This window comes from Poromitra crassiceps (assembly GCF_964638095.1).
Source record: "Poromitra crassiceps genome assembly, chromosome: 7".
Taxonomy (NCBI): domain Eukaryota; kingdom Metazoa; phylum Chordata; class Actinopteri; order Beryciformes; family Melamphaidae; genus Poromitra; species Poromitra crassiceps.
Window position 1 is genome coordinate 45,892,988 of NC_139628.1, and position 22,089 is coordinate 45,915,076.

General features: G+C 44.5%; 1 protein-coding gene across 1 annotated transcript in view; it reads left to right on the forward strand.

The window, feature by feature from the left end:
• The window catches only part of sorcs2 (sortilin-related VPS10 domain containing receptor 2), a gene marked incomplete at both ends in the record, with an annotated part of 265,843 nt that overhangs the window by 238,105 nt on the left and 5,649 nt on the right, over positions 1-22,089 (forward strand). The window contains 14 exons of the mRNA XM_083640144.1: positions 558-704; positions 2,428-2,530; positions 4,692-4,768; positions 5,157-5,248; positions 9,358-9,465; positions 15,317-15,437; positions 15,575-15,708; positions 16,296-16,424; positions 16,670-16,841; positions 18,022-18,208; positions 18,325-18,458; positions 18,623-18,746; positions 19,933-20,045; positions 20,813-20,935. Coding sequence (XP_083496270.1) covers positions 558-704; positions 2,428-2,530; positions 4,692-4,768; positions 5,157-5,248; positions 9,358-9,465; positions 15,317-15,437; positions 15,575-15,708; positions 16,296-16,424; positions 16,670-16,841; positions 18,022-18,208; positions 18,325-18,458; positions 18,623-18,746; positions 19,933-20,045; positions 20,813-20,935 — 1,764 coding nt within the window. The remainder of the gene's footprint in view (positions 1-557; positions 705-2,427; positions 2,531-4,691; positions 4,769-5,156; positions 5,249-9,357; positions 9,466-15,316; positions 15,438-15,574; positions 15,709-16,295; positions 16,425-16,669; positions 16,842-18,021; positions 18,209-18,324; positions 18,459-18,622; positions 18,747-19,932; positions 20,046-20,812; positions 20,936-22,089) is intronic.

Below are 22,089 nucleotides of genomic sequence, written 5' to 3' on the forward strand. Positions count from 1 at the left end.
AGGGGGGGGGGGGGGGGGGGGACAGTCATTCATTTAGTTTGACAGTTATTGAGAGTTGATTTGAGTTAAGTTGTGGACCAGTGATGTCATTTGTGCATGCAAGACATCACTGAACGCTGAGCACCAAAGATGGAGGGGGGGAAAAAGAAAAAAAAAGATCTTGATGACTACCACTTTAAATAGTATTTGCACATAATATGATTGTTTTAACGTGCTTAGAGACCAGATGGGTTTGGATTTACCGGAGAGATATAGTGAGTCCCAGGCAGTTTACACAATCACAGGAATGATTGTATTTGAAAGTCGAATATACTTTATTGGATTTGACAACGTGCTAGACATTATCTGAATTAGCTTAATAAACCCCACTCATCTGATACTCCATCTTACTTTTCTTAAAGCAAATGAAAAGTTCTGTCATTACAATGAAGTTGTTCCACTTTCCTGCAATGCAGCTGTTTCAATTTTAACTTGTTTCGGGAATGGTCAAGCGTCAATAAAATGCCAATTACTAGATTAAATGAGCTTCTGGGTTGTAACTCCGCCATGTTTCTCAGGTGCGTGGGATCAAAGGTGTCTTCTTGGCCAATCAGAAGATCGACGGCAAAGTGACGACCCTCATCACCTATAACAAGGGACGAGACTGGGAGCCCTTGGCCCCGCCCACCACCGATATGAACAACAAGCCGGTCAGCTGCAAAGCGGTAGGCGACGCATCGGCCCTCAAAGCTCTCATGATTTCAGTGTTTTTTTTTACACCTGTACCTCTCTGAAATGTTGAATTCACCCTGTTTAAAGTGTTTGAGACCTTGCAAGAGTTTCAAAGCAAAATGACTCGGACGTTGATTCCAGCCATTCAAAGCTTCAAATTATTTTGGAAAGCCTACAGGAATAAACATCTAAAAAAAAAAAAAAAAATTGGAGAAGGGCCAACTCTTCCGTTTCTTATTGACTAATGTCACCTAGCACTTGTTATTTAGCTATGCTAACTGATCAAAATTAAGTAATATTGTGAAAGGCAAGAGCAAAGCTAAAAAAAAACCCGAAAACGAACAAACAACTATTTGCCGGTTGAAAACTTTGTAGCTTCAGACGAGTGGATAGATCAAATCGTCCAGAATCGAGCCAACACATCAACCAAGCAGCTGGCAGTGTGCTGCACTATGAGGGATACCGGCGAGCTGCCTGCCTGTCTCCCTTACTCGTCTTGTCCAAGTCGCTATTGCAGGGCAAGCAATGTGTCAACCTCGTCAGACATCCATACATCAAACCTCACAGAGGGAGTCCTGTCCTTTATTTTAACCATCACTCTATTCAACTGACAGATTTGAAGGCAAACACAGATATCAACTCACCCCCGTGATCTGGCTATCATAAAGAGAGAAGTTCAGCCATCGGCTGAGACGCACACGCACGCACACACACACACACACACACGCGCACACACACACACACACGCGCGCGCACACACACACACACGCGCACACACACACACACGCGCGCACACACACGCACACACACACACACACGCGTGCACACACAGAGGTGTTCGCTGAGATATTGACCTCAACCATTGCTCATAAAAGGGCCTTGCAAAACAAATTAATTCTATCAGATCCGCGTCTTCGCCGCGCCAATTCAGCCGCCATGCCAACCTTGTCTATCTGCGCGGCGTCTGGAGTGACGGCTCGGAGAGAGACAGCTTTATGTCCGGCACATATCACCACACTGTCATCGCAAGGCGAGCCAGACAAAGTCAGAGACTAAGATGTACTGTCCAATGTGTCACTGCCATAGACAAACCCTGCCATCTTAATACACTGCCTTGCCAGCTGACAGAGCCTGGCTGAGAGTAATGTGGCGTCTCGCATGCACCGTAGCCGTTTAGAATGACGCCTAAGTGAAGTGTGTTGAACGCTTTGTAGATTAATGCCCACAATCTGCCCTCTAGTGGCGAACAGCGCCGCAAAGACGCTCTCTAAATGTCCCCCCCATCCCTCTGTGCTGAGACTGCCAGCGAGCAATATGGCTGTGAATACACACAGGCCAGAGTTAAGTTGTGCTTCTAACGCTGGGATCGCGCTTTGAATTGAATTGAATATCTTTATTGTCATTGTACCAGGTACAACAAAATTAGGTTGTGACTCCCATACTTGATGCATTCAAAACTCCAATAAAATAGATTAAAAAAAAACAACAACAAGCAGAACGGCGGTTAACAGCATGTAATCGGTAAAGAGAGAGCTGCGGCTCAGTGTGCAAAAGCAGAGATACAGTTCAGGTGTTCAAAGTGCAAGTGTGCAATGTCCAGTAGCAAACAGTAATGTGCAAAAGTGCAGGCAATGTGCAAAAAACAGTCGGATCCCCGTTCAAGTGACTAAAGGAAAAATCCACTCTAAAGCACTAAGATGCCTTTCTTCACCTTAGCCGGACTGCCACCTCCACCTGCACCTGCGCTGGGCGGACAACCCCTACGTCTCCGGGACGGTCCACACCAAAGACTCGGCCCCGGGTCTCATCATGGGAGCCGGTGAGTCTCCACAACAAGCCCACAACATTCACGCACACTTGTGGGGAATCCGATCAAGATGTTGTTGCATTGAGTCCATTCAGACTCGGGTCTTGCCATAGACAGCCAGCCAGTGCAGGATTGATCAGTTCTACAATAAATATGTAATCAAACAAACTGCATCATATCAGAGGTGGATGATATTGACTGCATGCATTTTTAAGAAAAGGCCAACATCAGCACCATACTGTATATCTGTCCAACCCTATTGACAACAGTCTATTTCTACAGTTGCAATTCTTAAATTCAACAGTTTGACGCAATGGATGTAGAATCCCATGCACTCCCCCAGCAGTATGTCTACTTGTGTGTGTGTGTGTGTGTGTGTGTGTGCGCGTGCGTGTGCGTGTGCGTGTGCACGTGCGTGTGCGTGCGCGCGTCTTTGCCTGCATACCTGAGTGCACTCCATTATATGCAAACAGCCAAAGTGGCCAAAGCTAAAAAGTAGCACTCCTCAAGAGACAAACCTCCATTTCCAGTGCTTTGACCCGAGTTCTCCTTTCTGCCTGTGTACCGGTGCAGAGAGAAGAACACACTCTAGCACTCTTAACACACACACAGAGGAGCTCACCCGACCCGAGCAATTTTATTTATTGAATACGTGTTTGCCTTGTGCACCCGGGCGTTCCCGCCAGGGATCTAAAACAGGGGTCTCAAAGTGAACAGGGTAAGTGAGCTGCCTACCTACAAGTGTATATGAGATAGAGAAAGTAAGCCGTCTCTCTCTCTGTCTCCTGCTTCCCGCTGGTGAAAAGCAGAGGAAGAAATAACCCTCCTTCATCCCAAATTATTTTTGCCTGGTGTGGTGGGGCGTTTATCAGATGAAGCAAACCCCCGCTCCTTCTCTGTCTTTTTTACTGTAAGCAAATTGTTTGTTTGTTTTTCCTTTTGAGTTTTCAATTTTTTTCTTCCCCTTTGGCCAATCGCTCAAATGGAAGGCATAAGGAATAACTAGACATAACCGCCTCGCGGCTATATGCCTCTGCCAACAAGTCAAATTGCAGTTTACATCCATCATCTATGTCTGTCCAGACTCATAACCTATACAGTATGTAGTGAAGACTTTGTGAAGGAATTTAATAAAAGGTATGTAAGTATGTAGGTAAGTGTATTTTTTGGGGCTAAATGGAAGTTATCACTATATTGACATTATTCCAGTGACAAACATGCTGTCTTCACTAGAGACTATTTTTTATATTAGTACAGAGGACTGATAGAGAGAGCTGTGTCACATGGTGCAATGACAATCACCTGAAGCTCAATATCAGCTAAACCAATGAGCATGTGATGGACTACCAGACGAACAGGAGGCCACGCCCCCTGTCCTGGCTGTCATCCAGGGACAGGAAGTGAAGCGGGTGGACTCATACAAGAATCTTGGGGTCCAAATCAATTAAATTCATGTGACTATTAGTATTAGGTCAATTTAAAGGATTTTGGTGTCTGCAAAAGTAAGTCACAGCACGTTTTTGTAGAATGACCCAAGAACGTTTTTTTCAGCTACAGTGATAAGCAAAGCATGATTGCACAGTGAAGTTGACCTTGAACTTTTGGATATAAAATGCTATCACTCAATTTGATCCAATAAGACATTTGTGTGAGATTTGTCATAATTAGCGTATGAATTCTTTTTTATGGTCAGAAATGTCTTCTGAGGTCATAGTGACCTTGACCTTTGACCACATCCTTGAGTCCAAGTGGACGTTTGTGCCAAATTTGAAGAAATCCCCTCAAGGGATTCCCTAGAGATCGCGTTCACGAGAATCGGCCGGACGGGAGGTCACAGTGAGCCTGGAGCTTTGATCACCAAAATCGGATCAGTTCATTATTGAGTCCAAGTGGACGTTTGAGCCAAATTTGAAGAAATTCCCTCAAGGCTTTCCAGAGATATCGCGTTAACGAGAAGAAGGGGACGGGCGGATGGACGGACGGACAGACAACCCGAAAAACACAATGCCTCCGGCCACGGCTCTCTCTCTCTCTCTCTCTCTCTCTCTCTCTGTGTCTCTCTCTCTCTGTTTTTCTGTCTCTCCTTAATCTATTGTTGATGCAAACCCTACATGAGCCTCCCTGCCCGATGAATTTTTCAATTGTCTCCTCTCGCTCTCTGTGTTGCTGTCAGGTAACCTGGGCTCCCAGCTAGTGGAGTATAAGGAGGAGATGTACATCACTTCAGACTGTGGGAAGACCTGGAGACAGGTACACCCCCCCCCCCCCCCCCTCCCTCTGCACCCCCGTATACCTCTGGAAACGTCCCCTCTTAACCTTCTCTCCACTTTTACACTCCTCTCATAAAAGTTACAGAATCTGAGGAGCCAGATATAAAATCCAATTTTATGTCCATCCAATTTTCCTCCAGCACCACCAGCACACCAAACTCTGATCTGTGCCGTTTTAAACGCAGCACTTTTCCAGAGGACCTTCATGATGATTTGCTTTGCCTGATGTGGGCTGATAGCCTCGCAGTTGATCCAATATGAACTTAAATCATTCCTCGCGTCAGTAATTCCATTTCAAGCACCATGCCGGTCCCCCCCCCCCCCCCCCCTCCTACCAACTTCCTGTGTGCTATTAATGCTCTTGGTAGGTTTTCGAGGAGGAACATCACATCCTTTACCTGGACCACGGCGGGGTCATCGTTGCCATCAAGGACACCTCTATACCCCTCAAGATACTCAAGTAAGTTCTGCGATGTCCTTTGCTGGTCCAAATGCTGTTTGAGAGGCTTTCCCACCCTGACAGGAATAGTTCCGGGGAGGAACAATTGTATTCTCGGCATGCAAATGGTCAAAAATTAAAGCTAGCTCATATCAGCCAAAATATCCATCAGCAACTTAAACGACTCGTATCTTTATCAGTCTCCAAAAACCCATATTAGTTGTAGCCTGGTAAAAAGGATCCTGATCACGTGACCTCTCACATTCTGTTTCACTCTACGTATCAGTCTGGACTTCCAGGCGCCAACAGTGATTTCAGTGGGCGGGAGTACTTGCCTTGACAGACAACTGCTTCAGCCAATCAGCATCGCCAAATCCAATCCAAGTATTTTCCGCCGAGAAACTCCGTCGGTGCATGCTTTTGTTCTTGTTGTTATTGAGTCTATTTCTGCAATAACTGCCCTCATGGCTTTGTTTACTGTGCGAACGTTAAGACGTTACATGTCGTTGCTTCCGAGCCACCATACTGTTTCACCAGCGACGGCCCTGATTGGCCGGTTACATTGTAATTTCAGGAAATCGCTGCGGGCGACTGGAAGTCCAGACTGATTCATAGAGCGAGACAGAATGTGAGATCACGTGATCAGGTTGCTTTTTACCAGGATATATTAGTGGCTACATTTACATCCAACAGTACAGCGAAATATATCAGTTAGTCCCACAGTGCATCACTGTATCCTTCAAAATCAGTAAAGATTAACCCTTCAATCCCCAACGGTCACACAGACAGTGTCATCTCAATTTCAAGCTCAGCAAGATCTTATCTCCGTGACCTTAATAAATAAGGACTAAATAATGAGAAACGATAGATAAGGAAGCACTCAGAAAAAGGCTTATCACAGAATCAAATCAAAATGACCTTTTTGCTGGGCCCCCCATCTCCCTCTCGGTGGAAGACCTCAGACAGCTGTCCTTCACATTTCTCCCTCTCGGTGGAAGACCTCAGACAGCTGTCCTTCACATTTCTCCCTTCCTTCAGCTAAAACGATGACTCCCTTGGCCCTGGCTATAAGCTGTCATCCTCGTTGCAAAGAGCTGCAGAATGTTGCCAAAAGCACGAGAAAATGTTCTGACATTTGAAAGACAACTTCCTAAAAGGGAGAAAAAAGTTTGATATTTACTGTCGCATTGCACAAAAGTATTTTGCCAGGTACTTTGATTTCTAGCTTCCAAAGCCTGTACTCTGTTTTGGAACAATAACTCGAGTGTTTTCAAAAATGTGTCATTTGGAGTTTCAAGACACAGAAAGTCCCGCCATCTTGAGATTGTCCATGGGACCTGAGGAAGTGAATTCTCCATTCATTTAATTTCTCTATAGACGTTTCGTAAAATCCTTGTAAAAAGAGTTTTACTTGGACAATCCAAGTGATTCAGCTATCAGAATCATGAGAGATCACAGAGTATTTCACTCAGACCAGTGTTTTGGTCCGAGTGAATTGTTCTATGGTCTCGTGTGATTCTGAATATAGCTGAATCGCTTGGTTTGTCCTTTTTATAAGGATTTTACTCAAAAGTCAATGGAAAAATGAATGAGGAATTTCACTCCCTAGGCGCCACGGGGATCCCGGAAGAGGGCATGACTTAAGCACTCGAACAACAATTCCCAACAATTGCATTTTCAACTGCTTAATGATGGAGGATGGAGCTACTGTACGAGCCACATTTCAGCTAGCAATTCTAAAAAAGCCTTGTTGTGCAAAAAAAAAAGAAAATGCTGGATGCCAAAAAAGAAACGCAGAGAAATAAGGTGATACAGAGTGAGATGGAGGACATAGAAAGTTGGAAAGAGAGAGAGGGGTAAAGGGGAGAATTGCCATTTGTCCCTGTTGGGAGCCTTCAACGCCCTAAAACACTCCTTCACCAAAAGAGTCCAAAGGAGAGACCTCTGCACTCAGACACAGACGATGGTAAAAAATAATAATAAAATAAAATAAAATAGAAAATCCTGAAGGCAAGACTTCTCCTTTAGTCCAAAGTGCCCTTGTCTTAGAAATAATTACCGTTCACCATGTAGCCCTATGGGGTGTATGTTAGCCCTACGGGGTGTACGTCTGATATCTGCAAGTATGTGCGTCAGTCAGATACGTCCACACACTCAAATAATTTCTGATAATTCCCCCGGCGAACTCTCATCTGCTCGCTCAAACTCAAATAATTGATTTTTTCCCCCCTCACACTCACACTCTTCACATCCATATCAGTTAATTATGAAAGAACTAGCAGGCTGAGAAATGAGATGCCACCATGACATATTGGCCGGAGACGATGGTGTTATGTACATCTGTGATTTATGATCAGCTCCACGTAGGATACGCCTTGTTTTAGGTTTCCTTGTGCTATTTGGAGGATAGAGTCAATACATTTAGTTGTATGGCAAGTTACAAAGAAATGTTTATGCCTCTTACAGTTATCACTCCCATCTATTTCGATTAACGATTCCTTGGTAATAGTGTGGGGGAAGTGAGAGATAACTGGTTGGGAGACTATAGGGAGAAAAAAACACAGTCGTAGGCTGTATATCACCCCAGTACTCTACAACACTATAACTTTCTGCAACCGATGCCTTCTGGGGAGTTCAGTGCCTTGGTCAAGGACGTTGTTGAGGGAGGGGAGAGAGTGCTCCTCAATCAGTTTTTGAAGGGGGATTCGAATGGGCGACCTTGCGCTCACACACCGCAAGCCACCCCACACTTACAAAGACTCATCGTAGCAAGAGAAGTGTCAACAGTGTGTAGGCTAGCTGTGTGTGTCTGTCTATGCTGTGTACTCCTTTCCTTGTGGCTGTGCATGTTTCCCAGCCGCTTGTCACGCTGTAGTCCTTGTTAGCACATCGTTAGCATAGCCTGCAGTGGGAGCTCCACACTGCTCACTTCCCCATTGATCCCTCTCCATCACACATCACATTAGCATAGCACTGCTGCTGCTGCTGCTCGCACTCACACAGTTCACCTTGCCTGGCTTAGCCTTAGCCCAACCTTTCTCCTTAAGCGACCCCTATTCTATCACGGAGTAAACAGACGACTACTGACAAAGCCCCACATATTTTATGGATATTTCATATTATATTCCATACAAACAATAACAACAACACATAACTCATAACTGTACAGTGAACCAAAACAGTGAATGCAATAACTGCAGGAGGTTTGTGTAAAATGAGCAATTTGGATGAATATTGAGCAGATTATGGGAATATTGCATCAGAGATTAGTTTTCTAGATATTTTTTAGGAAAGTTTTATACAATTATCTGTATTATTATTATTTTTTACTATCATGCATACTTATTATGCTAATTTCGGACAAAGTCAGTGCTGAGATGTACTGATATAAATTGTGTATTTTTAAGTGTTCTTACAACTCTTTAAAACCAAGAAGGCCTTGCGACCCCCCCGTGAAGCTTTGGTGACCCCTAGTGGGGGTTGGGACCCCCATGTTGGGAACCAGTGGCTTAGCCTCTCGTTTAGAGTTTGTGCTGAAGTAACCTGAAGCCTGGGCTGTGGATAAAGCATCTGAGGAACTACTTGAGGTCAGGGGGTCCAGGGCCACCAAAGGGTCCTTGAGAGGGTAGTCCAGCGATTCCACAAATGAGTATGTTTCACCTCATTCTTTTGTCAGAAGTTAATGTAGAAAAAGACTGTTCTGATCAGAGCTTTCACTCTCCCCACCTACAGAGACAGACAACTAAACTCTCAGATGGAGGGGGGTCTGTGGTCTTAACCTTATCTACCCGGGGTTCCTACAGTACACTGTAAAAGTCTGGGAACTCCTAACTAGCTAACTAACTTCGTTATGTGTGCTCCAGCTGATGTTCTGAGTCTTCCTTAAACTAAACACTGTAGGACAGAAATATTTCATTTGGCATCCAGCAGTTTGAAAGCAGTTCATTTAGAGAATAATTTTCAAGAGGGCTGTTATGAGACAGTTTAATTGCTTGCATGTGATTTCATACTGTAGACGTATTCACTGTATTCGAAATCAGCGTGGCTCCTTCAGGAGAGAGTTTCATTGACTTCTACAGTTTGAGTATACTGTAGGTGATTGTGGTTTTTCTGCTTCTTTCTCTCCACAGATTTAGCATCGATGAAGGACAGACGTGGACGGTCCATAACTTCACCAGCACCTCTGTGTTTGTGGACGGCCTCCTGAGCGAGCCAGGAGACGAGACTCTGGTCATGACGTGAGTAGAATCACAATTTCAACTTGAAGCGGTTGCGTTTCAAGACGAAACACGAACTCGTCTGTGAGTCTCATCACGAAAGAAAGACTACATCAAACAGTATTAAGGTAACAGTCAAGGACTTTCAGAAAAACTCCTTCCAGCTCATAGCAGCACATCAGTAGCTGGGTTTCCATCAACCGTTTTTAATCCAAATTATGATGTGTCGAGATAGAAACGCTCAATGGAAGCAGAAAATGTGCTTTAGGCAGTAAAGTTTTCATTATAAAGAAGTTATGTGATAAATAGCAATTTAAATGCATTGATATCACGTATAATGACGTAGTGACAATTAGTCTATAATATATATATAATGCCCATGATGGACATCCAGAGAAAAAAAAATAGCCAATTCCCTGTTACGGGGTCCCGGGCGCAGCATCACCCCTTCTGCCGATCTGGGGAGAGTTGCTCCTCTGATACATGTGCAGTCGCCAGCCGCTTCTTTTCACTTTACAGTGAGGAGTTTCACTGGCAGGTTCCCTCCCCCCAGAACAGGTGCCCTGACCGACCAGAGGAGTGCTAGTGCAGAGGACACTTACCCTTAATCTGGCTTCCCACCTGCAGACACGGCCAATTGTGCCTTTATGGATGCCCGGCCAAGCTGGAGGCAACACAATGGCTCGAACCTGCGACCTCCACTTCAATCAACACACGTTGATTTTAAGATTTTAACCCATTGATACCTGATGCAGCATTTGTGTGTGTATCCCTTTAAGACCGCGTTAACGCGGTTCGCGGTCTTAAAGGGATACGCACACAAATGAGGGATATACACGCAAATGCTGCATCAGGTATCGATGGGTTAAATGGGCTGGCACCTTCCTATCTTGCTGATCTCCCCCACCATCAAACTCGAGCCAGAGCTCTGAGGTCAACTAACCAGATACTCTTGGATGTTCCGAGATCTAGGCTAAAAAACAGAGGTGACCGAGCCTTTGCCCCCAAACTTTGGAACAGCCTACCTGTTCATATAAGAACTGCACAGACCCTTGACATTTTTAAGTCACTGCTGAAGACCCATCTCTTCTCATTAGCATTCAATTCGAGTTGAGCTTGACACCCCTGACATTATTTTTAGTTTGCCTTTTATTATGTTTATTTACATTCTCTTTATTATTCATATTTTTACTAACTGTCTGTGTCTATTTGATATTTGTGATTGGCTGTTCAGCACTTTGGTCAACCGTATGGAAATGTGCAATATAAATAAACTTTGACTTGACTTGACTTGACTTGACTTGACTTGACTTGACTTGACTTGACTTACCCTCGTGTTGGGACAGTTGTAGCACTACCCGGACGCCTCAACTTCCAGAAATGTTGTAGGCAGTCTGGAGCCTGGGCACAGTTTTGGTTGTGTGGCCATTAGTGTTGGAATACTGCCAAGTATATTTCTGTGTTTTCCTCTTCAGACAGCATGAAATATGGGACAGGGAAAAACAATAACAACTTTCTCCTTTCTTGATAGATTCTTTTTCTGGGGGTATCCGTAAATGCAATTTCTTGGTCAGAAAATGGTCAGATTTATAAATGTCGGCACAGATTATCTACTATTGGCCTCTTTAATCATCCAAAAATATTGGTATCAGCCCTCAAATACCTATCAGTCAAGTCTCTCTCTCTCTCTCTCTCTCTCTCTCTCTCTCTCTCTCTCTCTCTGGCCAATCTCTCTGCATCAGTTAAGTTAGCCAGAGTGAGACTCGTCACATCATCTCAGGGTTCAGGCCTCGGCTCAGAGATAAGGCCGACTTCCAGCTGTAAGCCGCAGAGAAGGGCAAAGAGATCGGCGACACACACACACACACACACACACACACACACACACACACACACACACACACACACACACACAGAGATACACACAAACAGACAATCGCACACGAGGATCTGACGTGAACACTCCGGCTCACTCATCATCTGCCACGTGACACACACCTTCTGAGATGACACACACACACACACACACACACACACACACACACACACACACACACACACACACACACACACACACACACACACACACACACACACACACACACACACACACACACACACACACACACACACACACACCTGCCCATCTGGCTGTAGTGAGATAGGGGCGCGGGCCGAGGCAGCAGTGTTGAGGGCAGCTCATCTCATGTCTGACAGATTAGCCAGGGTCTATTTGCTTGCATGCAGTTTGGATTTTGGACGGCGCAGTCTGCCAAGCCATAATGAAGTGTTTGAGCAGTGACTTAGCACCAAGGACAGGTGGGGCAGAGCGCCCACCACTCATACTAATGACAGCTGGCCAAATAGAGAGCCAAAGTGGAACGTCACTTCCTGCTTCAGCACTGTACCAGAGATTTTCATCCGCCATTTATTTTCCCATAGACATTTCATTTTACTTTCCATAAAATGCTAATAAAAATGGTTTTACTTGTTCAAACCAAACAGTACATATATATTTAGAAACAGAAGAGACCGCATAACATTTCACTCAGACCAAAAGGTTAAAAAAAAAGTGGATTTAAAGAAAATATTTTTTCTATGTTTTTTTAAGTTTTGGTCTGAGTGAAATGTTCAATGGTCTCTCCCCGATTCTAAATATAGCTGAACCGTTTGGTTTGACCAAGTAAAACTATTTTTATAGGCATTTTACAAAATGTCTATGGGAAAATAAATTGCGGAAGAAAATCTCTGGTACAGTGCTGAAGCAGGAAGTGACGTTCACTTTGCCTCTCTATATCAGGGACTGCCTGACTCTCAATGGGCTTACTCATATCCTGTATATAAGACGGTCACATGGGCTTCTTCTGCTGCTGCGACACTCACTTGTTTCACTGCAACATGCGCTGACATAAACACACACACACACACACACACACACACACACACACACACACACACACACACACACACTCCAAACACACACACAAACTAGGGATGCATGATGATATCGGCATTGGCCAATAAAGGCCAATGCCCGAAACGAACATTTCTGCTGATATGACAGGCCGATAAAATGATGCTTTAATTGTGACCAAATGCTCCATGCTTGACTAAATACTTGACGCATATCTCCATATAATATGAATACTACTTAATGGACGATGGAAGGATGAATCTGACAAAGTTTCGTGCCAGAAATCGGCGAAGCAACGATCACCCTCCGTCCCCAGAGTCTGAGAACGCTCAAAGCCATAGTCACTACACACAAAGTTGTTTGAAGGAAAATGATAGATAAATTTAAAAAAATATGGTACATTTTACATCACCTAAGTTGAAGTAGTTTTCTTATTCTGCCCAGTGAATGTGTACCTTTTGTAAAGCATTGTATTTATGTCTGTATCTGCCAGTGGGCCATCATGATAAGAGTTAGACATAATAATGTGTTAATTTCACTACAGGAGAGACTTGATGTTCTCTGACATTACCAATCAACATCATCATTTGTAAGTAGCAAATAGAGCTCGACTTTACAAAATGTGAACTAACTTTGCCGGAAGCGAGATTGGGAGGGAGAAAGAGTTGTCTGAGGTAAAGAGAGAGAGGGAGAGAGAGTTGTCTGAGGTACAGAGAGAGAGAGGGAGAGAGAGAGAGAGAGAGAGACTATAGAGAATACTGTAGCAGACCAGACCAGATGAGTGAGAACAACATACAGGTACAGGGAAGCGTGTGGAGGCGTACATCACTTCCCTTTAACAACACATTAGTCACGCCCGCCAAGGAGCTGTGGCGAGGTGAACGCCGCCTGCCGGCCGCCGCCAACCCCCCCCCCCCCCCCCCCCCCCCGCGCCACAACATGTCAGAGCACCCACCTGTGTCACGTCATCTGCTTAAAAAAAAAAGAAGAAAAAAAGCTCCTGTCTGACTAATACAGATGGTCAAAGCAAAATACATTCTTACAGTAAATGGTGCCTCTTGCCTGTTCTAAGTTGTAAGCAATATAACATCGCCATCTAGGGGAAACGAGTGGAAACTGCAACTCAGAACGAGGGGGTTGAACACTTCAGTTAATGGCATGATATTAAATTGACTGATGTTTGCCTGACGGTTGTATTGTAAGAAAACTGTATTGATGATACTAATGGGCTTATAATGTGTTTGTGGTTGCTTCTCAAAGCACTTCAAGTCTTAGTAACATCTGTGTGTTTGATATGCAGAGTGGAGGCCAGGCGTTTATGAATCCATAGTGATGTTCTTGTGAGCACTTGCATACAGATCTGGCTCGGATGTCAGAGGAGGTGTTACATGTCAGAATGGATGAATGGGTGAATGGGTGAGTGTGATTGGATGGATTCAATCTGAAAAGTCAAGATTCAGATTCAGATGATCCAAGGGGAAGGGTGAACTTCATGAAGGGCTTATAGGACCAAGAATCAGTGATGTAGTTCAAAACATCAGGAATATAAAATGTATGTTTATATTTAAAAAAACATGAAAACCCCTTCAAAACAAAGTCTATACACACTGCAGGATCAGCTCACACAAACGATGAACATTTATGAATAAACTAATGGTCTACCTGTGAACTAATGCTTTGACATCTCTCTGCCATCCAAAGAGATATGAGCTTGAATTTCTCTTTTTCCTCGTTTTTTCCTTGTTTTTACACATTGTAAACCTGTGCAGATAAGTGAATAAAAGCACGTTTTCATCTAGTTCACTCATGTCTGTGTGGCCTAACAATATACAGGTATATTTAAAGACTGCAAATCTGGATTCTGTCATTTGATTTCGTGCCATCAGGATTAGAATATTATCTGACACCCCTTTCAGACCGAGGACCACCCAGGGTTACCCCCAGGTTGATTTGGTCTTTGAAAGGGTTAATTAACCCCGCGTGGCCCGACTCGGACATGGGTTGGACAAGGGTTGATTTTAGTGTGAATGGCACCACCCAGGTTGCTAACAACCGGTGGGACAAACAGATGTCATTGGTTATGAATGGGGGCACACAGAAAGGGTAGTGCTAGCTGACAGTAGCCTCAACACATGCACACACGTTGAAATGCTGCGTTTTTTTTTGTTTTGTTTTTTTTTAATGTTTTTTTCCCGATTTTTTATCCCATTTTATCCCCCGTTTAGTGCTCATTTGATTACTCAATCCTGGTTGCTACTCCATCCTCTGCCGATCTGGGGAGAGCCGAGACTGATTCCATGCATCCTCCGAGACATGGGCAGTCAAGTCAGCCGCTTCTTTTCACCTGCCCGAGGGAGCTTCACCGGTAGGACATAGCACGTGGGAGGTTCACGCTATTCCAACCAGTTCCCCTCCCTCTGAACAGGCGCCCTTAACGATCAGAGGAGGAACCATATAAGCAACCAGGATGTTGCATGTTTTTGTGAAGGGGGTTCCTATATGAAGGAGACCCCCGGGAGGCACGGGGAGAACATGCAAACTCCACACAGAAAGGCCATTTTGCCGACCCCACCCGGGCGGTGGGCACTCGAGGACATGCGGACGGGCACGCATTCCTTCAGTGTTCACATCGGTCCAGGTGGGAATCGAACCCACGACCTTCGAGCTGTGAGGCGATAGTGCTTACCACTGCACCACCGTACCTCCCTCTGCTGCGTTTATAATGACATGGGGGACCGGCCATGTCGAATTGGCCAGTTAATTGTTCTGCATCTCTTCTGGGTTGTTGTGACCCAGGTCGTCATGAGCAGAGATGAACCTGGGTTGACTGACTTGACTGGTGTGAATTGACAGAAGAAGGTTGTATCATTGGGAAGAAAATGTATTTAAAAAAGGTGTGTGTGGGTGTGGGTGTGGGTGTGTGTGCGTGCGTGCGTGCGCGTGTGCCCGTGTGTGTAGCGTGTTTGGTCACATTAGCTACAGGTCTGACTGGGAGCTGGTGAAGGTCGACTTCAGACAGTCCTTCCCCCGTCAGTGCACCGAGTCTGACTACGACTCCTGGAAACTCACAGACTTGCAGGTAACAAACACACACACACACACTCACACTCACAAATACACATTATGTTCCACACAGCCTGAAGCAAACACATTGCCACAGTTGCATACACGGGATACTTTAACATGGGAGCCTCCCTCCTTGTTGGCGGGCCTCAGGGGCAGAAGTGCATCATGGGCCAGGAGCAGAGTTTCAGGAAGAGGAAGGACATGGCCTTCTGCATCAAAGGGAAGAGCTACACCTCCGCCATCACCGCCAAGCCCTGTCAGTGCAGCGAGGCCGACTTCAACTGGTGAGCTGCACCGCCAACACTGAGCACACAGTATTAGACGTGACGTTACGTTACGTTATGTTACGTTACGTTACGTTACGTTGCGTTACGTTACGTTACGTTACGTTACGTTACGTTATGTTACTTTACGTTGCGTTACGTTACGGTACGTTACGTTATGCATGGGGACATTTGCTCATTGTAGCTTTAAATATTAGGACACAGCAAAGGAAATAATAGAAGATGAACAATAACAGTATTAAACATAACGCAACCAACAATTTCAACACGAGAACACATTAAGATTTTTTTCTTTACAAAGAAAAGTCGTAAAATACATGAATACATGTATAGAAAATACATAATAATATACAAAATATACAAAACATAGTAAGAATGAAAAATGTGCACAATATGAAAGAAAATAACACTTATGATAACACTTATGAAACAGTATGAAAGAAAATAACAGAAGGAAACAGTTATGCAGAACCTGAGAATTACGTGTGTGTGTGTGTGTGTGTGTGTGTGTGTGTGTGTGTGTGTGTGTGTGTGCGTGCGTGCGTGCGTGCGCGCGCGTGCGTGCGTGCGTGTGTGTGTGTGTGTAGTGACTATGGTTTTGAGCGTTCTCAGACTCTGGGGACGGAGGGTGATCGTTGCTTCGCCGACTTCTGGCACGATCCAGACTCACCGCCCGACGACTGCCACCTAGGACACACCTACGAGTCTAGCACTGGGTGAGACACACGCACAAGCACGTACCCACACACACACACACACACACACACACACACACACACACACACACACACACACACACAAGCAGGTATGCACACACACACACACATATACACACACACACACACACACACACACACACACACACACACACACACACACATACACACACACACACACACACACACACACACACACACACACACACACTGAGACAGTGGTGTGGTCCTCTGCTGTGTTGCAGGTACAGGAAGGTGGTGTCTAACGTGTGTGAAGGGGGCTTAAACAAGCAGCAGAGTGCCAAACAGCACAGCTGCCCTGTGCTGCCCCCTAGAGGCCTGCAGGTGGGCATCAAGGGGCACATGCTGGCCGTGGAGCCTGGCGATGACATCACATTCATCGTCCACCAGGAGCAGGTAGGGTCTATGTTACAGGAAAGATTTAGCAGGTGTGTGTGTGTTGTACATTGTAGGCTATGTGATGTTGTACATTGTCTGAGGCTTGGATGATATGGCTTTTTTTTTTATTCAAATAACTTCTTATGACTTTATGACTTTTTTTAAAAAGTCACTCTAAATAGTGTAAAAGTCATCATTGTGAAAGAACATTACAAGTGTAAATTAAAGTTTAATGTATATGCTTGCATGTTATTTTCTTTTCAGCGCCTATAGCATTTCAAGTGGAAACTGAGTGTGGGGGGGAAACTGAGGGGGGGGGTTCTCAAGGGTTCAGGATGTTTTAGGGTTTTTTCCCTTGTTTTTCTCTTCGTGTATAATTTTGTTGTTGCTACTTGTTTTATTATGCCTCCGCCGGCGATAGCCAGGCCGAAGGCATAATGGATCCGGGTTGTCCATCCGTACGTACGTCCGTCCGTACGATCTGATTAGATTTGGGTGGTCAAAGGTCAAAGGTCAAGGTCACTGTGACCTCTCGAACGCCATTTTCAAGCTTGTTAACGCGATATCTCAGGAATGCCTTGACGGAATTTAATCAAACTTGTCTCAAACATTGACTTGGACTCAAGGATGAACTGAATAGATTTTGGTGGTCAAAGGTCAAAGGTCAAGGTCACTGTGACCTCTCAAACGCCATTTTCCAGCTTGTTAACGTGATATCTCACGAATGCCTTGACGGAATTTCATCAAATTTGCCTCAAACATCGCCTTACACTCAAGGATGATCTGATTAGATTTTGGTGGTCAAAGGTCAAAGGTCAAGGTGAGCTCTCGAACGCCATTTTCAAGCTTGTTAACGCGATATCTCAGGAATGCCTTGACGCAATTTAATCAAACTTGTCTCAAACATCGACTTGGACTCAAGGATGAACTGATTACATTTTGGTGGTCAAAGTTCAAGGTCACTGTGACCTCTCACACACCCAATTTCCAAGCTCTGTAACGCAACATCACAGGAGCGCCTTGACGGAATTTATTCCAACTTGCCTCAAATGGCGATTTGGACTCAAGAATGAACTAATGGCGGAGGCATAAGTCCGCGTTGCGGTCGTTCTAGTTCTATCACCAAATGGTCCCTCTTTAGGGAAAAGAAACCTGGATGTGACTTGAATCTGCTGAAAGCGGTGCTTCCTTCCCACAGGGCGACACCAGCGGCACTAAGTACCAGGTGGACCTGGGGGACGGAGTCCGGGCCATCTACCAGAACCTGACGGTGACCGACGAGCCTATCCAGCACCGCTACGAACAGCCGGGCATCTACAAGGTGACGGTGAAGGCCGGGAACGCTGCGGGACACGACCAGGCTACCATGTACATCCAGGTCACAGGTCAGCCTCACCGACACCTGCCACCAGCAAAGTCCTCATGAGGAAAACGACTACATCGGTCTATTGTAAAGGGGTCAAATGACCCTGTGTTACAAATACAAATATTTTTTTTCCAGCTCCTCTACAGGAAGTGCACTTGGAAGTAGCTCCGATTGCTGGGAGAAACCAGGAGGTCAACCTGACAGCCATAGTTCTTCCGACTGAGGCCAACATGACCGTCTTCTACTGGTGGATAGGAGACAAACTGCAGGTAAACAACAACAACATATCATGCTATTGGCTGATCTTGGGTCCCAGGTGATGTCACATCCTGTTGTATGGGTTAGGGTTACACAACTCTATGTTGTGTATATATTTGTGTATATTATAGATTTGAGCTAACCAACTACCAACATTTTGTCATGTTCCCCGCAGCCCCAGCTGACCCTGCAGAACAGCCTCCTGACTCGATTCCCAGAGACCGGGGAAGTTTGGGTCACCGTGCAGGCGTCCAATGGACGCTCCATGGTGCAGGATACCAAGAGCGTCCAGGTGTACGGTACGACAAGACATGATGAAGCTTCAGTCATGAAAATGAGTCGGCACAGCAGCAAATATTAACAAGATAGAGCACAGAAAATGAGATTTTGAATCATAATATGGGGTAGATGGGATTATATATACAACTGGCCCCCTCATAAACGAGATGATGCATCTCAAGGGGCTCATTCTCCATTAAATAAATACATTTCTCTAATAACCACATTGGAACGCAATAAGTGGAAATATAAGAATGAAGTGTGAAATATTGATGGAAAACAAAATAAACAAAATAAGTGCAGTAGTGCGGAAGACACAAATTAAGAATATGCACGAAATGAAAATCAATGTAAAAAAAAAAGTAATAATAAAAACAAAACAAAAACAGCCTTAGTCAATATTCCTTGTCTTTGACTCATTTAGACAAAGCTGAGGCAAATATGCAACTCTGATATTTTTTCACTGCTGCCCCCAAACTATTTCTATGAGCTTATTTGTTGTTGATTTGTAACCGTGTCACCGAATAGCTTATGTCAGATTTACTTCTGTTTTTTAAGAGGTGTGCTTGATTCATTTAGGAGCTGCAAGCGTTTCCATCTTGGCTGCACATTAGTTTAGTTAGCGTATGATGCAGGAGGAGTAGGTTATTGTGAGGGTTTTTGATACGCTAAATGTTAGAGGATTAATGCTGGACCTGATGGGTTTGTGTCCGGCTCCAGTTCAAAAATTCAATTAAAAAATACTGTTACTTGCAATGTATCATTAGGAAATTATAAGTGGTTTCAGGCTTTATTTTAGGTGTTAAGTGAAAGAAAGCTATTAGCCTCTCCTGGAGTAGCATGGTCTGGGTTGAGACATTTTCCACGTTCAATGTGGTCAAATGTTAGGGTTTTAGTCAAGCTCATATCCAAAATTTGGATTATGCACTCTTTGTATATGCCGATACATATTCTGTACACATCTGTATGTACAAGTAAGAATCATTTCTTTATGCTCCCTCCATCTGTAGACATGACGACAATTCACATTTTGGTACACAGCTTCCTCCGTACTGTAAATCTTGTAATGTGAGCACTTTGTTAATACATATCCATGCATCTGGACACATGTCTGTGTTTTTCTTACACCATCTGTATACCTGATCATGTGTATTAAGATAGCACTGCACATTTTGAATTTATCGTCCGTTCTCTGTCCAAATCCAGAGAACTTCCAGGTCATCCCACTGAGCTTCAGCCACGACCTGGACCGTTTCAACCCCAACATCCCAGAGTGGAGAGAGGACATCGGCCAGGTGGTCACCAAAATACTGGCTAAGGTACGAGTTGACTGGGACGGGTCTCCTCGTAAGCTCCCACGTCTGATCTCGGAAGACGTCAATATGACTTGTCACACATTCAAGCACTTTTGATTGGAATTAATAAGTAAATGTCCTGGTAAAAAATCATTCTTTGGTGGCTGTTTGTCTTATAAGTGAATGTACTGTAGCAGTGCAGAGATACTTTTACTAAATGCACAAAATGAATATGGCATGTAACTGATATGTATTGATGATTTATTAGCCAAAGGTTGTTTGATATACAGAAACATGCATGGCAACTACAAGTGAAAATAGAGTAGAAACCAAACAGTAACATAGTAATTCACTTTTTCCTTCGCTTGATGTGTTTGCCAGGCTCTCTGTCCCCAAAACATCACTCACATCAGTTCACACTTTATAGGTCAGATTTCCCACTTTGGGTCGTACATGTGTGCTTCAGTGATAATTCCAATATTTCTGACACCACTTGAAGGCAGCAAAAGACACACAATCTGTAATTTTCTGCACGTTTTAGTTTGTCAGCAGGATATATCTCAAAAACATAATGAATTAATTTACATTAAGTTTGGACAGATTGGGATTAGGCCAAAGAACAATTGATTCGATTTTGGTGCTGTATTATCATGATGTTATTGCAGGTATTTTGAGGGTGTGAAAGGTTTGTGAATGTTAATGTTTTTAAAACACTGAGTTGAATGAAAAGAAGTAGAACACATTCATTATTTGGGCTGTCATGTTGCTGACCTTTGACCTTTTGGTCGCAGGTCACGGGCGTCCCGCAGGAGTCCCTGGTTACGATGGTGAAGCCGGGCCTCCCCACCACCGCCGACCTGTACGTCCTCCCACTGGACAGTAAACCAGCCAAGAGGAGCCTGTTCGTGGATAAGGTGAAGACACATGCGGACGCACGCACACACACACACACACACACACACACACACACACACACACACACACACACACACACACACACACACACACACACACACACACACACACACACACACACACACACAGACTGACAAAGACATGTACAGTATACAAGGCCAACATGAAGAGTTACTCACCTTTAAAACATGTATACCTATTCATAGCTTTCAAGGGGCGTTACGTGCTGCCGGGAACGCCCACCTGGCGGTCAAAAAAAAAACTTGCCAGCCGTGTCGACTAGTTTCTCACGCTGTTTGTTCAGCCAAAGTGCCGGATAGCCTACCTGTTGTGCTATCGGTTGCACTAAACCGACGAGGAGACACGCCTGGCTTGTGTTTTTACAGAATCCCCGTCGGAGAAAGAAAGGAGGAGGTTGTGGATTTGTGCGACGTGGTTCAGTCGCTGGGGAGGGCAAAAAAAAATGCTTTTTTTTCTACCATCAAAGTACCGTACACACGTCTTTGCTCTTTGCGGCCAACATTTCATCAAAGGTAAGCTCAAGTAACGTTAACGGGGTATTAATCATTATTGTAACGTTACTTGAGCGTACCTTTGATGAAATGTTGGCCGCAAAGAGCAAAGACGTGTGTACTTTGATGGTAGAAAAAAAAGCTATTTTTTTTGCCCTCCCCAGCCACTGAACCACGTCGCACAAATCCACAACCTCCTCCTTTCTTTCTCCGACGGGATTCTGTAAAAACACAAGCCAGGCGTGTCTCCTCGTCGGTTTAGTGCAACCGATAGCACAACAGGTATCCGGCATTTTGGCTGAACAAACACAGCGTGAGAAACTAGTCGACTTGGCTGGCAGCCTACCTAAGTTTTTTTTTTGACCGCCAGGTGGGCGTTCCCGGCAGCACGTAACGCCCCTTGAAAGCTATGAATACAGTACTGTTAAAAAAGAAAAAAAGTGAGAGCACTAAATTTAAATAATGATGTTGTTTGTTTCACCTTAAATTCTTGTTTAACATAGTAATGAACACATATACTCAGTGGATCCTCTGTATTTTAGGGATATAGAATGAGACCAAAACCGCTTTTTGTACCAGGCTGTATATTTATTTCTGCTGTCGGAATCAGTGTTGCCAACTCTTTTCCAAGCAGAGTCGCT